Here is a 19,830-nt window from a genome sequence, read left to right as displayed (position 1 = left end):
AGAGCAGGCACAGTGGTTGCGAATTGTCAGTTAACTGGGATGACTAATCCATTGCCCAGCCCAGCTGGAGAGAAAATACAAAATGCCCAACAACAACAACTACAACAAAATGGCTACGCCGATCAGTGCTGCCCATATCCAGCAGCTGATCATTGGCAGTGTTGCCTATTTAGCAGCGCTGTTGTTGTTGCTGCGGTCCCACTGTGAGCGAAGTGAAGAAGAACCCCAAAAAAGAGCCAAAAACAACAACAACAACTTGACAACGACAACAAATACGACGGCGTCGCTTTCGTTGCCATCGCGCCTGTTAAACTCTCCTGTTTTGCGACTGTGTCTGCGTCTGTATGTGTGTGTGTATATTTTTTTTGCGCTCTTCTCTCATTACTAAGGCAAAAATTAGACAAAACGTGAAATGTGTGTCGCCGTCGTCGTCGTTGTCGCAGTTTCAGTTGTCGCTGTTGCTTTTTGCTGCTGTTGATTGCTGCTATTTATTTGTGAATTGAACAAGTGCACGAAAAACGAAATGAAACAAATATTGAAAAGCAGTTTAAAAAATATGCAAAATCAAGTTACACACACACATAGATGTAGTCGATAGTTTCTTTTTTTTTTTCTTCGTCGTGTGCGCTTCGCTCAGTTACTCTCACAATTCACAATTTTCATTCACAAGTGCAAAGGCAAATAGCAGGAACAACAACAACAACAAAGGTGCCGAGTATAACAATGGCGCGGCTTAACGAAATGAGTGAAGAAGAAGAAGAAGAAACAGCGCGTGCTTAACCTAAAAGTGCATGACAAAAGTTTTGCACACACACACAAACACACATGCGTTGGAGTCAGCTTATCTGTGTGTGTGTGTGTGGGTGGGTGTGTGTTTGGTTAAACTCAATTCATTGCTTTTTGTTTTCTGCTTCCGCAAATCCACAGATAACAACAACAACAACAACAACAACAACGAACAACGAGTGTAAAAGAGACAACTACAACTAAAGCAATCGCCGTCGCAATCGCAACAAAAAAAACAACAATGCATAGTTCCTGCTGAGTAGCTTTTTTTTTTTGTTTTTGTTATTGTGTGTGTGTGTGAGTGGGAGTGCGTGTGTGTGTGAGTGTGAGGGAGTGTGTGTAGCCATGTCGCTGACGCCGCCAGCTGACAACAAAACAACTAAACACTGCCACCTCGAAACAATAAGACAACGACAACAACAACTGTAACTACAAAACTCCCCTCCGCTTCCCCCCTCTACACAACGCATCGCATCGCTGGAAGCTAGAAAAACAGAAAAGGAAGAGAACTAAAATCCGCAAACATGGAGCGCATGTGGCGCAAAGTGAATCACAGCCTGCGCAACAGCAAATCGCAGTCACAGTCCCACGCCCAGCAACAACAACAACAACAGCAACTACAACAACAACAACAACTGGGCAACGCTGCAACGCCACAATCGACGGACACCATCAGCTCAGCGGGCGGCTTTGGCGATGCTCAGCTTGTTGTGGCCGTGCAAGGCTTACAGCCGCCAGGTGGCGCCACCTCCACAGTTTCAACTGTCGCCATCTCTGCCTCAGCAGCGGCAGCCGGTGGCTGCAATGCGACCGGTCGTCGCTTGGCCAGCAGCGGAGGTGTCAGCATCCAACAATCCAACGCTGGCAACTGCCACAAATCGCTCAGTCAGCATGTGCTGCAAACACGCACCGCCTCCTCGGAGCGTCGACGTCGACGTCGGCGCAAGAGTCGACCGCGACGCAGCGGCGGCATCGGCATGGTCGGTGTGACCAGCTGTGTGGGCGATGGCGGTGGCGATAATATGTCGTAAGTATTTCTTCTTCTTCTAATTAGACAAAACTCTTCAGTGCTCCTTTTACCAATTAAGTTATTTGTCTTGTCAGCAGTCTCATTTGTCTTGCAAGCTTTTGATTAATTAAGCAACGAATAAGAGACAGCGTACTATCCATTTTTTACACAATAATAGTTGTTGTTGTTTCACTTTGTGATATTTGAATAAACTATCCAAAGACAGTTATTGAGGTAGCTTTTAATATAAATAGTTCATGCGCTTTATGGTCACACCTTTTTATTAAGTATACTGAGTAACTTTTTCAAGGACGCCAAAAATACACGAAATTGTTACCTTAAAAATTGTAAAACAAACGTTGCAAAAACCAATTAAGAAAGCTACATTTCAGTATGTTCGACTGCGAGATACCCACTACCCGTGTTCATTATGAGCCAAACATGTAGTACTTTATCGATATACCAGATATACATACATTTCGATTAATTATGTCAATTGTATATTTTAAAAGTAGTATTATAATATATCAATATACCACATATACATTTTGAATATTTATATCAATGGTATACTTTGAATGTGGTACTATATCAATATACCAAGTATACCCTTTGATGAATATTTAGTATTTTTGTGGTATAGTAATTCGGTATATTTTAAAATTAATAGCGCACTCATAAATGAGTAGCGGGTATCTCACAGTCGATCAGATTCGACTGTAGCTTACTTACTTGACAGTACCTATGCAGTATATTATTTGGTATATCTGGTATTTTGTACTCTATGACATATTTTGAGTATTGTATAATTATTCAAAAAATAGCATTTGATATTTATTAATGTATTTTTGCGGTAGATTGATGCAGCATACATGAAAATTAATATACGTTTATACAAAACGGTATATTTTGTGGTATATTTTTAGTATTATTAAGGTTTATTAATTTGGTATATATTAAAATCAATATAGCTGTTTTTTTTTGCAAAATTGTATATTCTCCGTATGTTTGCGGTTTTAGTACGACATTAAATTAATACCGCAATGTTTTGCATTTATACAAAATTAAATATGTTTAGTATTTTTGTGGTATAATAAGTCGGCATATATGAAAATTAATACCGCATTTATTTTGCTTGTATTGGAAACAGTATTATTTGACATATTTTTAGTATTTTTTCGATATATTTTGAAATGAATCTCGCACTCTTTTGCTTTTATACAAGCACTCTAGACTATAGCTTTCTTACTTGCTTTCAAATTGAATTCCTTCCAAAAGCAAATTCGTAACTGAATGAATTTGTATTTGTCTCGCTTTGCAGTTCCTCCGGAGGCTTCTACACACTGAAGGAGCACCATCAGCACTATCGTCATGGCCATCATGGTCATCATGGCGGAGGAGGCGGCGGCGTTGGAGGCGGCTCGAGTTCTCATCGATTGTTTGCCACATCGGCGCCCAGCGGCACCGTAATGATGTATCCAAATTCGCATCGTGCCACAACAGCTTCAACTAGTGGAGCAGCAGGCGGCGGCGGAGGAGGCGGAGGTGGAGGCGGGGCTGCGGCAACAACGACACCGGACATTTCGCTGAGGCAACGAGCGGTGGCAAAGCTGCGAATGTTCAACTTCCATCTCAACTGGGATCTGCATATGACGCACTGCAAGCCTTGCGGGTGAGTGGAAACTCCAACTCCAACTTGCAGCTGCAACTGCACCTGTGGCAGCTCCGTGTGGCAAGTTAGTGGGGGGGAAGGACTTTTGGAGTTGCAAGTCGCAAGTGGCAACCACTTGAGTGTTTTGTGCTTTTGTTGGCCCAACGAGTTTTGTTCCTTCTTTTCCTGATTTTTTTTGTTGTTGTTGCTGTTGCTGCCCCCTATTTTGTTTTGTGGCAAGGTTCGGTGGCTTCGGTGCAAACTGAGTCGGTTAGTTGGCTTCATTCAAGTGCGGCAGAAGTGGCATAAAAAACGGGGGGAAAAACCCAAATGCAAAAATGTAAAATGCAAATGTGGGTCGTCGACATCCTGCGAACTTTTTTTCATCCATGTTCCTTCTTAAATTCTTGCGGCTTTAATAACACAACATCACAGCATCACAACATCAACAGCAGCTCAACTCTTTCAGTCCCAAATGTGTCAAATTTTAATGAAGCTGCAGCTAACGAGCCAGGTTGAGACTCGGCTCTGTTGACAAACACACAAACACACACACACACAAGCCACAAGCGCCAAAGTTAATGATGTGGGAGGCCATTTGGGGGCCAACACATACACACTCAAACTCACACTCACATATTTAGCCACCTCATTTTTTATTTGCCACCAAAACCTCATCAACGCCTTCTTTTACCTTTTTCCTTTTTCTCTTTTTTTTTTTTGGGTGGGGGGCTGCTTAGAAAACTTTTTGTGTGACGGTTGGGGAAGCTAGAAATTATGTTTTTCTAGTCTAAGGTTAGAGATCGCATGCAATTAGGCAATACTCGAAGCTATTGCTTGGGGCATATTAGGGAAATTTGAGCAGGAAAACGATTGTCACGAAGTGCTTAGGACACCTTTTGAACGCCTTTCAAGAATTTCAAGGTGTCAACTTTGTTTCAAACGCGTTCAGAATACATTATTTCAAATGATTCCAAATTTTAATAAGCAACTCAATGTTTCAGATATTAGGATGTTGAAGAGTCGCCCCTTTATAAATATTATTCATAGTTTAATAATCGTAATTAGCACTCAACTAGCTAACAACGAGCAACTTAACTAGACGAAGGAATTAAAGAGTAAAAATTGAAAAGAAAGAAAAGAAATTACCAAATCGTTCAAAGCGAGGATTTTAGTATATTTTAGTAACATTTTATGACAATAATATTGAACTGACTCTTTATTCATTAATTGTGTTTTTTCTAACATAATAGTTTTTGCAACAAAATAGCTTATGTCTTAGAAAAAACATATTAAGTGTGGATCTTAGTATATTTTAGTAACAGTTTATCCCAACTGGAAGTTTTTAAAAGTTGTACTAAACGTAGCATAAAATATACAGTCAAAAAATCCTGACGTCCGTCTGTCCGTTAACTTCGCACTGTGTATCTTGGCGATAAACGTAGCTAAAGACTTCAAAATTGGCATGTGTATTAAGCAAGGCTAAACACATCTCGGGTTGAATTGAATTTTTGGCTGGCACTTCAGTGTGTAGCTTCGGTCGTTGCACCATCAAGTGGCACTGCGTCATTTGATTTGCCGAGTGGCTCAAGTTGATTTTGCTTACTATCTTGAATAACAATTGATAAGAACTGCAACTTGAACTCTTTCCTGTTTTTCTCTTCTTCCTCTATCATTTTCTGAACACAGTCCTCGCTTGAGTGGCAGCGGCAACATCATCACCCGTCGACTGTGCCGCAATCGTCGACGTGAGGACAATGAGCTCTATCGCTCCAATAGCTTCAAGTTCGAGCGTTTCGAGCGCAAGGAGTGCCTCGAGGAGCTCTCCAACACTTTGCAGAAGCAGGTGAGTGAAACCTCGGTCCATTGACCGCTGTCAAAAAATTAGAAAAAAACAAAACACAATTAAAGTGAGCGTAATTTATGCGTGCCACCACATGTTGCATGCCCCACCCACCCAGCTCATCCATCTACTCTTAGTCCGGGCAATTTATGCGCATAGATTACATCTAATTGAAGCATCGAAAAAGAGAAAAAAACGACAACACAAAATTCTATTTTCTACCCCCTAATTAGAAATGTTCTCCGCTGCACAAAAATTGCACTGCAAAGGGCGAAGGAGACGAGGGAGATGGAGGCGAGGTCTGCGGTCTTTGGTCACAGGTGTCTGTCTGAAACTTGTTTGTCGAAAGTTCATTTGCCAGCTTGCTGGGATTGGGGGGAAAAGGGGGAGGAGGGAATCTAATTAATGGCGCGCAACAAATTGAATTTTAATTGAGCGTCGAATTTGATTTGGCTCTTTCGAAGTGGTCCAGGGATCCCATTTTGTGTGAGGTGTCTACAAGAAAACAGCGACGAGCGACGCGCGTTAACAAAGTTAACTGAATTTGATGCCATTGATTGTGGGGTGCTTGGCAGGAGAGTTGGTAATTATCAAAAGACTGCCAACTGGACGCGAAATTAATGCAACTCACATTATGCATCGTTTCTCAATTTCAATTTTAATTACACATTCAATTTGATGGAGCTAGCAAAGTTGGCAAAGTTAAGCACAAAGCGAGACTCAAAAGCCATTTTTGCATTTTAATTTTTTGCTGTTTAGCAAGTTGGCAGTCCTCTTTTTGAAAGCTTTATCAAAAGGTTCCAATTATTGAGAAAACAAATTAATAAAATGTGGAATTTGTGAACAATGCGGCAAGAATGCAAACTTCATATAGTTTTCTATAGCAAGTTGGCAGTTCCTGTTTAATTCAGGGTTATATGTCGATAGAATTTAGTTTTGAGAGCTACTTTGTCATTTTTTCCATTACTACATTATTTTTGCTGACAAGTTGGCTGTTTATTGTATAGTTAAAGGAATAGAATACGCTTTTCTATGTTTGCAATGAAATTTATCAAGTTGGCAGCTCTTATAATCATTTAGAGGTAAAAACTTTGCAGTTCAAATATTGTATATGTTTCAAAAATACACGTATTTTAAATGAAAAGCTATATCCTGCAATATACCATAGTTGGCGTAATTGACCAACAAGTTGGCAGTCTCAAAGAAAACCTTGCTTATTAGATCTCACATAATAGTTAGGAATTAAAATGAATACTATTATTGTTTTCGAATGGCAATTTGTAGTGTTTGCAGCAAGTTGACAGTCCTAAAATAAATTTGTGGTAACGAGTTGACAGTTTTAATTTGTTACCAAGCGCAATCAGGGTTTAAGTCATAAAAATATGGAGCTTTAATTGAATTTTATATGAATTACTAATTCAAATTCGATGTTGAGACCAAACCGGAAGTCGACAGTTCCAAATATAAACTTGGCTTATGTGACAGCACATAAACGTTGTCGAACAACAATTTTCAGCTAATAGAGCTGTTCAGCTGCACTTTAATTGAATTTTCGAATGAGTCATCGACGAGAACAACAAGTTGGCAGCCCCCAATTTCGCCCTTAGGTAAAGAAAGGTTTAAAATCTTAACAGAATTTAGTTAAAATATGATTTCTGTGTAAATTATCGTTTGAAATTTGGCTTAAATATTAAGAGCTAACTACAAGTGGGCAGTCCTAAATAAAAATTTGACTTTCAAATCACATTGGACAGCTATTAAAGTTGTTCGACGGCAATTGGATTGAATTTTCGAATGAGTCATCGACAAGAACAACAAGTTGGCAGCCCCCAATTAAGTATACGCCCTTAGGCCTTCCTCCCTTCCACCAAAATAAAGAGTGAACACTGAAGTGTTGAGCAATGTGGTTTGAAATCGTAATAGAATATGATTTCTACATATATGAATTGCTGTTTTTAAATTTGACTCTAATGTTAAAAGTAAACAACAAGTGGACAGTCCTAAATAAAAATTTGGGTTCCAAATCACATTGGACAGCTAATAAAGTTGTTCGACAGCAATTGGATTGAATTTTCGAATGAGTCATCGACAAGAACAACAAGTTGGCAGCCCCCAATTAAGTATACGCCCTTAGGCTTCCTTCCCTTCCACCAAAATAAAGAGTGAACACTGAAGTGTTGAGCATTAAGCGTGGGCCATGTCCTGCGCTAATGTAATTCAATTTTTAAAGCTTTAGCTTGTCGTTGCGTGTTTGCTACAAACTCAGAGAGAAAGGGGGAGAATGGGAATTTGTTTGACAGGCAGACCATTTATCAGAGAAAGAGAAGCGAGAGAGAAGTTGCAAGTGCGCTGTGCGGTTTGCCACTTGAAAATGTTGTCGTCTCAGCCAGACTTCTTCTTCTGTCTCCATGTCTGTCAGCTGTCCAACTCGATAAGCGCCAGCATAAGAACTCCTGGGAACGGAGTTCTGCAAGGTGATAAATAAATAAAAAATTGTACTTGCCACCGTCGTCGTTGTCTGGCTAAAAGTTCTCAGATTTTGATGGCTTTATCAAACCGCCTCGACTCCATTTCGTCTTCGTCCAGTTCGAATTTCAGCTTAGATTTATGTGCTCGACGCCGCATTGTGACATGACGGCTCACGTGAATCTTCCACCTGTCTCTCCGTCCGTCTGTCTGTCTGTCCTCTTACTAATCATGCTGGAGTGCCTCTGCAGCAGACACGTCTGCTGTTTTCCTTCTGCCACCCACTTGTGGCTGTCGCTGTCAATTTGATTTCCAGCCGAGCGAGAAAAATGCGACGCCGAAGACCGAAGACAAATGGCAACGAAATTCCCTTTGGCAGCTTAAGTAGTTGCCACAAAATCCCCCCCTCAAAAAAAAAAAACCGCAAAACTTCTCCGCCCGTAAATTTGAGCTGCCTAAAAGTATGCCACAAAATATTTATACTTATGTAAATATTCTATTTGAATTTGTTTCTGGCTGCTTACGTCAGCACCGAGCACCGAATCCCTTGTTGAGTGCTGGCTCAAACAGCCATTGTCTCTTCTTGTCTCTACCCTGTAATTATGTGTGAAATGAGATGAGGTCTATCCCCCATCCACGTCCATTTTGTGTTCAAATTTCACAGCAATTTTAAGTGTAGTTTCTGTCATACTGCTGTCTGTCTGTCCATGAATTGTTTGGCCAACTAGAGTCGCAGTTTTGGAGCTATTGACATGAAATTTGCTACAGAGCTTGCCTTTAATGCTATGGTGAAGATGTGCTTAAATTGTTTACAACTAGATAATTATATCCTAATGGATTTGGAATCATCTTAGAATCAATATAATTAGTAAAAACCATATTCCAAACATACTGTCTTATCTACTCTGTAATTATGTGTGAAATGAGATGAGGTCTGCCCTCCATCCACATCTATTTTGTGTTCCAATTTCACAGCAATTTGATGTGTTGTTTTTGACATCCTGTCTGTCTGTCCATAAATTGTTTGGCCAACTAGAGTCGCAGTTTTTGAGCTATCAACATGAAATTTGTTACAGCGTTTGCTTTTTATGCTCTGTTGAAGATGTGCTTTAATTGTTTATGTCTAGATAAATTTATTCTTATAAATCATATTAGAATCAATCTGTTTAGTAAAAACCATATTCCAAACATATTGTCTTATCTACCCTGTAATTATGTGTGAAATGCGATGAGGTCTGCCCTCTATCACCAATGTGTTTGATATCCGGCTGTCTGTCTGTCCACGTGTTGTTTAGCTAACTAAAGACGCAGTTTTTGAGCTATCGACTTGAAATTTGCTACAGTGCTTGCTTTTTAAGCTACGCAGAAAATGTGCTTTAGTTGTTTAGAACTAGATAAACCTATCCTTATAAATCTTGAATCATCTCAGAATCAATTTCAGTAGTAAAAAACATTATATTCTGGATAAATCTATCAGCATAAATTTGAAATCATCTTTGAATCATATTCCATACATTATTTTCAAGCAGTAAATTAATTACATTAAATAAGTTGCGAAGTCTAAGCATATTTTTATGCGTAAATCATTTTTCGTATAGCTTTAATCTAATAAAGAGCTTTATCAACTTTGTTGTGCTGAAGTTCGTAAACAAGTTACATATGTGTAATATAGCGCTTTGATTTATAACTCTGACCACATATATATTGAATTTGAAATGATATAACTCGCATAATTATTGGGAAATTAGATACACATTCACTTAACCAACTATCCCAAAAGTTTCACACAAAACAAACAAACAAGAGGAAAAGTTATGCGCAAAAGAGTTGGAGTTGGGAATTGGGGAGAAAGCGGCCTACACAATCGTATAGTTTGTTATTGCTCCTTCGTAAATTGTTTATTATTGTAAACAAAAAAAAAGAAGAGCAAAACTTTTGCCTTTGGGGCTTGTTCTCTCCCGATGCTATTGAATTATGTGGACTTAAAATTATTAGATATGCGAGTTAGAGCTTCGGTTTCCGGTTTGGTTTTTGGGGGATTGGGGATTTCTTATTTTTGTGCTTTTCTTTTGCGGCCCAACGCCCTTGGGGTCAAATGCAATTATTTTAAATGAAATTTTTGGCCAGAGGGGTCAATGCAACTGTTCAATAAATATTTACAAAATTCCATTTGTGTGAAGCAAATTTATGGCAAATTTCATTTGCGGCTGCCACCTGCAAAACTTTGAAACCTTTTTTTTATTATCTTGCTAGTGAAAATAGTTATTTTTTGCATTTTTCAAAGTTAAGAATTCATTTATTTATTTAGTAATTCATTAAAGATTAGTAGTAAGTCATAAAGATTTCATTTCTTGTATTGTTCATTCTCATTTCAAATTCAGCTTTTTACAATTCAACTACACTTTAGTGACTTTCCTTAACTTGAAGTCTTGAAATGTTATGAAGTCCATTCTTGCCGCTTATCTAAGAAACTCTTTCCATCTGCTTCCCATTCTCCTTGCTTGAGCTGCAATTTGTTTCAGTCGTAACTGAATTCCTCCTACCCACTTTCCATAGGCTTTTCCATAGCGTGTCCATCTATTTTCATCTCCCAACTGTCGACAGACATCCAGGCAGGCAGGCATTGTCCCTTATAATTTCTCCCTCCTACGCATTACTTTTGATGGCACAATTTGGAGCCACCTCCAACTTTCCCCTCTCCTCTCCTCCCTTTCGCCCTCGCACTCCTCATCCTCCTCATCTTTTGGCGAGGAGGAAAAATTGCGCAGTGATCTGTGTGCTGGCAATCATTAGCCTCAAACAATCAGCAGCAACCACTGCCTGTTTATTCATGCAACAATTGTTGATTGCCTTGCGAGGCTTAACCCACCACTGCCCCCATATATTTTGCGCCTTTTTTATACCCGCTACTCTTATTGTAGAAGGGTATTATAATTTTGTGCTGGCAGAAAGAGACACCCTATAAACGATAGGGTATGAACACCTTAATCTCAGAGTCTATAAGAGATAGAGATACCATTTTTCTCGAAAGCACTTGTTATGTTTGCACACAGATCGACAACAATCAAATAACAAGTGTAATTTCATAGCTAGAGTCTTTGTTATTTACAATAATAACTATATTTTTCATGATTCCTTAAAATTTGAATGCGATCAGATAAAAATGTCGAAGCTATATAAGAAATACCCTGACTACGGGTCATAATTGCTTTGGCTGACAATCTGATATTTTTGCACTCTAACGTATATTTTGAATGTTGTACTATATCAATATACCAAGTATAGCCTTTGGTATATTGTTAGTATTTTTGTCAAATTTTATGAATAATAGCGCATTGTCTTACTTTAAGGAAGAATTCTATATTTTCGGTATATATTTTTAGAATTTTGCGGTATATTAATGTGGTATATTTTAAAATTAATTCCGTACTGTTTGGTTTTTATTTAAAATCTAGTATCCGACGGTAACTTTCTTATTTGTTAGTACATTTTCGGTATATTTTTTGGTATATCCGGAATATTTTGCACTCTATGGTATATTTTTAATGTAATACTATTTTAATATACCAAAAAATTGTCTTTGTCATATTTCAGTATTTTTTCGGTATATTAATTTGGTATATTTTCAAATTAATACCGCACTTTTTTCCTTTTATTCACAATGGGTATCTCATAGTCGAGCACACTCGTCTGTAGCTTTCTTACTAGTTCATTTTCGCCTTGCTTGTGAATAATGTGTGGTAGCTTGCAAGAGAGAGATATGTTATGATATTTGACCCAAAACTGCAATTGAGAAATTAGTTAGTGGCCCACCCTCTGCTTTTCATGATGCCACCCCCTCGCGTAGTTCTCGTTTGGCTCGTTAAATGAAATGCGCAATAAAACGAGTTAATTTCCGACGCCTCGCGTAGCAGGCGCAAAAAAGCGACCTACAACAAGTGGCAACAAATTTAATCAAACATTACACACGTATCCACTGTATGTGTAGAAGAGGTGGAAGGGGCTTCTCTCTCTCCCCCTTACCCCTCCCCCTCCATCGCCTGCTCTTTGGCTGTTTCTCATTCACACCCCACGCTCATTTCGCTTGGGTGTTCTAAATAATTCATGTCGGCAACATCGTTCTGTGTGTGTCCTTTGTGCTCTGGCATTTTGTACGTCTAAAACTTGTTGTAATACATTCAAATGAGTCCACAGCTGTATGTATGTACCTCCTCTCCCCCTCATCCCCTCACTTTTGCCTCCTCTCTACTTGTGTGCGACGATGTATTTTGTGTAAATCTCAAGTTGTTCACAAAAAAAAATGTGTACATACAACAACGTTGCAAAAAGTAGAAAGTTTTTCAAGTTTTTTTCCAGTTGCACTGTGCAGCTCCACAGTGGTACATAAGCGCCGAGCATTACCTTAAAAACACTTCACTTGTGACTAGATTTTATTATTTTGCAAAAGCTCTTTGAAGTGAGCTTGACAAGTGCAATGTTTTTAGCATATTTTTAAGTTGGCGAGGTTAAAGTTCATTAAAATCATTTTAGTATATGGACAAAAGCCTTAAAAAAGCTCCTGAAAATATTTGAATAATGTTATATATATGAAACCAATATTATTTAAGCTCTATCTATCTGAAAGCAAAGCTACATTTGTAAAATTGAAAATAAAATGGCTAATCTGAAAGTTCATTTGTAATACTTGGATATTAAATACATAGCTCTCTAAAGCTAATTAAGATCTTAATGTTTATATATTTATACCTAGATGTGAAATCAATCATTTTAAAGCTCTATTAATCCTAAAGCTCTTAAATAGCTACAATTAAAAAGTTCACTGAAAAATGTATAATCTTGAAACTTTAGCTTGAATTATGTTTAGCTTACTCTCAAATTCAATTGAAATTTTTGCGTAAGATAAAGCTCATTAAAGCTTTTTGTGTCTATTATTGTTTAGCTAACAATCAAGTTCATGTCGTATTTGTTCATAGCTTAAACTGATACTTTTGCGTAAGATAAAGCTCATCAAAGCTTTATTTTTGTGGTTATTATTGTGCTGTATTTTGACACTGTGCAAACTTTTGCACGCTCTGCTGTTTCCCCTTCAGTTTTTGAAGCTTGCTGCCGAAAAGAAGTTGCTAGTGAATGGTATGAATACGAGTGTGAGTGTATGAATGTGAATACATTCGCATTCACATTCACATTCGCCGTCGTTGTCGTAGTCAACTTAAATATGCGTTTCACTTGTCTTGCATATTATTTGGCGCATTAAATTTATGTGCGCAATTGTGCTGACTTGTGTGAAATACAGACACAGACACATACACTGATAAACACACACTCACACATACACTCATACATACATACACTCACACACACACTCTCACAAACACTCACACTCTCTCTTAGAGTGTGTTCCCTTGTCTGCTGAGACGCTTTTCTTGCCTTATGGCAACTCTTGGGTTTCCAGCTCGCATTTCTTCGCATTTCGATTCAGGCACCTTGCACCCCCCACTTTTTCACCACCCCCTTCGGTAGTCCCCTCGTCGGTTGTTGCGGCTCCTTTTGGCTCCTTTGTGTGTTATTATTCAAAATCCAGTCAATAATACGAAACGCGACGCTAATTTATTATCGCCATGCCGAACACACTTTGTAAATATTTCACGAGAGCAGTTACAATTACAGTTATCCCCAGTTCCCGTTCCCCTTTTCCCTTTTTCCCCTCCTTCCTTCTTGCTCCATGTGTCGTGGCGCTTTTCAATTTTATCCCTTTTATTGGCTTTGCATTTTTTACAGCTGCTTAAAATTCATACACAAATATTCCGACATTGCCCGACAGCTCTCCCTTTCGCTCCCTCTCTCTCTCTCTGGCTCCCTCTTCCCCTCCTCTAAACAGCTTCCCTCCCCCTGAGTTTTATTTCCATTTCCTTCGCATGTTTCTCTCGCTGTGACTCGCTTTCGTGTGCAAATTAGTTTATTGGAATTTCTTGTTTGCGTTTTACACAATCTCTTACTGTCCCCCTTCCCCTTGCCCTCTTCACGCTTCCCCCTTTCACCCCCTTTCGCTCTTATTCGCCTTCGATGCGTTCATCACTTGGTTACACTTTGGTTTTATTGCATACATATGTGTCCACTCATTGCTGCGGTTCAACCAAACAGACAGACGGACAGACAGACAGACAGACAGACAGATGGATATACAGACACTTCTTTCCGACCACAGCAACAGCAACAGCAACCACAACTTGCTCTTAGGGTTCATTCGCGTTTAAAGCTTTAAGTTCGCTTTTGTCTATATAACTTGATTTATAGACATTCCTTGTCAACAAAAACTTGCTTTAGAAGATCTTCTCAAAGTAAGTTTAGTTGATCGCATTAGCTGATTAAAACTGCAGAATACAATTTCAATGTTCTTTCATTTTAAACAAACTCTTCTATTTTCTTCCAATCTCTTGTTTTTTATTTCTCTTTTGCTGCGTTGTTCGTAAACGTTTTGAGTTGACTTTGCATTTGCTTAGCTGTGAAGTGTGAATTAGCTTTGATATTGAGGAAAAATTTGTGTCAAATTTAAAATCAACTTAATATAATTTAGAACTTTTATTTCCCTTTTACTGTGCTATTCGCAAACGCTTTGAGCTGGTTTCATTTGCTTGGCCTTGAAAAATATGGATTAGCTTTAATATTTATGAGACTCAAATTAAAAATCAACTTGAGAACTTAATAATTCATATTGATAACCAATTTTTTTCGATTCACTTGATTTTTTATTTTCCTTTTGCTGTGCTATTCGCAACTGACTTTGCATTTACTTAGCTTTAAACTGTGGCTTAGCTTTGATAATTATCAAACTCTTGCGTCATATAAACGTTAAAATGAACTTGATAAATACTCTTCTATTTTCTTGCATTCACTTGTTTTTTATTTCCCTTTTAATGCACTCTTCGCAAACGTTTTGCGCTAACATTGTATTTGCTTAGCTTTGAAAATGTGGCAAAATAAACAGAGTGAAGTAATTTCGACGGCACGAAGGAAGTTTCAGTGTTGAGTGACTCTTGAGATTGGACTGAGAAGGACATTGTTTTAGACAAGTTATGGATATGACTTGACTTGTTGTTAGTTGGCAGGCAGTTGCAAAGGGGTGGAGAATGAGAAGGAGTGGGAGAGGAGGGAAGGACTGAGACACACACACACATATATACTGACTGGCTGGCTATTAAAATTTTAATGAAAATGATGCCCGTTGGGACGAAGTAACGAGTAACGAGTAACGGGTAACGAGAGAAGCGAGAAGTGAGAAGTGAGCTGGAGGGACAATGACTCAGACACACACACACACACGCAGCAGAGTGTGGGGAGGAGGAGGGGAAAGGGGGAAGGGGGAAGGGGAAGCTTTTAGGCAAGTGCGTGGAGCGCAGCGTTGTGCGTGCAACTGCCATATCAATATCAAAATAAAGTGTACGTGTGTTTGTATGTGTGTAAATTTCAAGTCTGACTGACACGCCGCTAGATGGCGTCCTTAGCTGACAGGCACGCAATCCCTCTCTCTCTCCCCCTTCTCCGCTCCCAGCCAATTCCAAGTACAAGTTTTGCTCCAGTTTGGCAAATTATTTGCACGTCTTTTGGCTTTAAGATTTCGCATAGCTTTCACAAGTTAACTACTTACTACTTGTTACTTGCCATCTTCCGCTGGAGTCACGCTGATTGAGGGAGGGAGGGGAAGAAAGCAACTTTATAAACCTCTTGGAATAGTTAGTTGGTCAAAGATGAAAGATGCTGTCACGATGGCCGCTTTAAGCAATGAGCTAATGCAATAAAATGCCAAAATATATGGCATCGATAGGAATAATAAGCTGAAGGGAGAGAAGAGAAGAAGCAAAGTTTATATAAACAAATTACTATTTATTTATTATGATTTTAGAATATCATCACAGTTAAGAGGTAGAAACTATCGGCTAAAGATGCTAAGAGAAAAATCTATGAACAAAAAACTTCTTTTTTTTGCTCAAAACTTGATAATTTCTTGCACTTTGCTATTCAACGGAAATACTTTGTGAGAAATGCGAATGTTGTCAAAAGGTGTTTATAGACTGCAGTATTATCAATTATATATATCAAATTAGTATACCGAAAAAAAACAGATATGTTTAGTTGGTATATCGTTATAGTACATGTTATAAGCATATATAAATCTAGTATATTTTGCACTCTATGGTATATTTTAAATGTATTACTATAAAAATATACCTAATTCAGTACTTGGTATATTTTTAAGTATTTTTGTGGTATAATTATTTGATACACTTTATGGTATAATCCTGAATGTAATATTTTAAATATACCACATATAGATGTCGGTATATTTTAGTATTTTTGTTGGATAATATTCAGTATATATTAAGAATAATGTCACACAGGCATCTCTCATGGTATATTATGAATGCTATTCTATATAAATATGGATTTTGGTATATTTGTGGTGTAGTGAAGTAATATATTTAAATTATAATTCAGTGGTTTTTATAAGCTAATTAACGTTTACAGTCTGCGCTTTTAACATTTCTCTCCCTCTCTTTCTCTCGTCGTGGCTTTAAGTGCAGTTCATAAATGTCAGAGAAACTCATAATTTTGCAACTATTTAAGTCTTTGGGGCTTGCAATTGAGCCTGTGGCAGTTGCAAGCTCCGCAGTATATTGTCAGTGTTAGAGTGCAGTTTAAGCCCAATGCAGAAAAAGCACTTAATAAAAACACAAGAAAAACTTTTTGCAGGGGAGGAAAATGTAAATGTAAAGTGATTACAACTCTGTGCTCGGGTAAATTTCTCACTTTTTGCGCTACACTTTTAATACCCCGCTCGTTTAAAAAATTGCTTAATTTGCCACACACACGCAAAAGTAGTGTTGGAAAACCTCTTGAAGACCGCTGTTGATGGCTGTCCAACACTCCAACACTTGACACCAAAACAAGTAAACATTAAAATAAATGTGAACTTTAAATTCGTTGGGCAAAATAAGTTTAAAGCCGTCTGTCACGAAAAGTAGTGTTGGAAAAGCCCTTGCAGACCGCTTTTAAGGGCTGTCCAACACTTGACACCAAAAGAAGTAAACATTAAAATAAATGTGAACTTTAAATTCGTTTGGCAAAATAAGTTCAAAGCTGTCTGTGTGTGTGTGTGTGTGGGTGGCAACCCTGGAGGCAACAAGCGCGTTGCACAACACTCACACCCTTCCTCCTCCCCTTCCCTCCCCTTTCCCCCGACGAAGGCGTTGCGAGGGTGAGCGACGCTTTGCTCGAGGCGCAACGCAAATCCGTTTAAATTTATGGCGTGTCATTGTTTTGGCATAAAATTAAGTGAGTGCAGTGCTCGACAGCAAGGGAAAGGGAATGTGGGAGTGGGGAGGGAAAGGGCAGGGCAGGGTGTACATGTGTAACTTGTGTGGTTAAACATGCACAGACATGCATGCAAATGATTGCAGAAGGCGACGTCCAATGAAATTCAATAAGAATGTTGCCTACTTTCGGGCTCTCCTCTCCTCTCTTTTTTCTGTCGCCTTCCCTTTGTCGCCTCGAGCCTGAGCCAATGTCTGCTTCTAATGGGGAAATATAATTCATAAAATTCATAAGCGCCCTTTTAATTTATGAAGATTTCCCCCCTCTCCCCCCCTTCCCCCACAAAGTATTCGACGCCCCCAGGCGATGCGATGCTGTGTAATTTTAATTAATGCGACCGTCGTTTAACATCAACGAAATGCGAATACGAAACGATAAATGAGCAGAGAATGCACAAAAAATACAAAAAAAAAAAATTGAATGGAGAATATCATCGTAGTAAGGAAAGGAGGGAGAAAGTGACAGCTAAATATGCTAAGGGAAAATTCTATGAACAAAAGTTTTTTTTAGGAGAGACAATGCTCAAAACTTGACAATTTCTTGCACTTTTTTCTTTCTTTCTATTCAACGAAAATACTCTGTGAGAAATGCGAATGCTGTCAAAGGGTGTTTATAGACTGTCGTTAAAATATACCAAAAAATACAGAAGTATGTTGAAATTTATACTCGGTATATCGATACTGCATACTATAGTTGAAATATACTCAATTAATACATCAAGCAAGTATATTTGGTATATGGATATGGATATACTATATATTAAATACTATAGTTGAAATATACTAAATTAAATGACACAAAAATACTAGAGTATAACGAAATGTATATTTGGTATATCAATATACTGTATTTATATACAATATTCAAAACATACTAAACTACTATTCCAACAAATACTGAAGTATACCTACCATAAATGTATATTAGGTATATATTATATACTACTGCAAAAATCAAACAGCAAAAAATACAGAAGCATGCTGAAAATTATATTTGGTATATCGCTAAACTATATGCTTTAGGTAAAATATACCAAATTAATATACCAAGCAATTACTGAAGTATACCGAAATGTATATTTGGTAAATCGATATACTATATATATACTATAGTTAAAATATACTGAATTACCATACCAAAAATACTGAAGTATAGTGAAATTTATATTTGGTATACCGAGCTACTACATATTATAGTTAAAGTATATCAAATTATTATACCGATTAAAAACTGAAATATACCGAAATGTTTAGTTGGTATATTGATATACTAATACATTCAAAATATAGATTATTCTAAAATTTGACGAATTCTAAATCAATTTACATTGTTTACGTGACAATCTCTGGATCTAGAAGATATAAGATTGTGAAATTTTGGCATAGGACTCTAACTTTACTTTATCTTTCTGTAAATTAATATTTAAATATGCAATGCCAGGAAATGTTGTGATAGTTCACGTAATGAAATTTCCTCTAATCCTTTGCAGAGTATCTTCTAGTCAGAATATTACAACTTTACTAAAAGTTTGCTATTATTGTTTAGCTCATTTCGCATTTTGCAGCAATTGTCGACAGCATCTTTAAGACTTCTCTTTTTCACGTTTTTTGCACTTTTTGCATGCAGACTACTTAAGAATGCATACTACACTAAGTATATGGAAAATGGCAAATGCTATCTAGATGGTTTTATGGTCTTGTTCTTTCGTTCTCTCTCTCTCTCTCTCAGTTATATATGGATGCGTATATATGATTAATGTTCTCGACAATGGCCAAAAAGTTGCCAAGCACACAAAACAAAACAAAAAACAGCTGAAAGAATAAAAGTTGAGTGCGACAACTTTTTAGCTTGTTTTGATTTTAGAAGTTGGCAAATTCGAAGAAGAAGAAGGGAGGCCAATTGTGGCTTTTGGTGTTTTTGTTGTTGTTTTAACTGCTGCTTAACTGCATATTAATCAGTTTTACTTTTGCCTGACGATGAAACTTTGCCAAAAAGTCGAGAACATGCAGCATTTAAACATCGAACAGCAAAGAGGCGTGCCAGGAGACGACGACGACGCAATGACGACGACAGTCAACAGGGCGTATGAGTGTTTTTTTTTTGAAGCAGCAGATGCTTGGCTAACTTTGTGGCAGAAAAATGCGAGCATACGCTAAATATGCAGGGAGTTAGATGAAGAAAAAAAATGGGAATTGCCATAAAATGCGAGGATAATACGAAATTTAAATTAATGTGGTCGGAAATAACACAAAAAATTGTATTTCAAATGTGGAAACATTATAGAAGATATTGGGCATATGATATAAATTTAAATTCTGAGATCTATAAGTATTATTCTTTTGAATAATGGGAAATGTTTAGAAGTGGCTCATAATAAATAAAATGGGGAATAATATCTTTTATTTAGAAAATTGCTTTCTTACCTCAGTTTCATATGCAATTTGCTAATTGTTTCGTTCTAATCAGTTTTGGAATATTTTGCTTGCGTAATGTGTTGAAATATACCGAAAAGTCTATCGAAAAGTATGTCGATATACTATAACATTCAAAATATACTAAAATATAAGGTATATTTGGAATATTTGATATTAATAATGTGTTATATGAATCGGAATAATTTGAGAAATATCGGGAAATGCTTTTAAAATGTATATCTTTTTAATGGAATAGAACATTTTGTTAAAGAGAGTAATGTGTTGAAATATA

At 37.5% G+C, this 19,830-nt stretch overlaps 1 protein-coding gene across 1 annotated transcript in view; it reads left to right on the top strand.

The window, feature by feature from the left end:
• The first annotated feature begins 265 nt into the window (after positions 1-265).
• LOC132797258 (neurogenic protein mastermind) overlaps positions 266-19,830 on the top strand; it is an 80,426-nt gene continuing 60,861 nt past the window's right edge. Inside the window, exons 1-3 of the mRNA XM_060808889.1 lie at positions 266-1,813; positions 3,117-3,467; positions 5,136-5,292. Of these exons, the coding sequence (XP_060664872.1) occupies positions 1,311-1,813; positions 3,117-3,467; positions 5,136-5,292 (1,011 nt within the window). The 5' untranslated portion in view covers positions 266-1,310. The remainder of the gene's footprint in view (positions 1,814-3,116; positions 3,468-5,135; positions 5,293-19,830) is intronic.

This window comes from Drosophila nasuta, chromosome X (genome assembly GCF_023558535.2).
Source record: "Drosophila nasuta strain 15112-1781.00 chromosome X, ASM2355853v1, whole genome shotgun sequence".
Taxonomy (NCBI): domain Eukaryota; kingdom Metazoa; phylum Arthropoda; class Insecta; order Diptera; family Drosophilidae; genus Drosophila; species Drosophila nasuta.
This window is presented reverse-complemented; position numbering and strand designations above follow the sequence as displayed.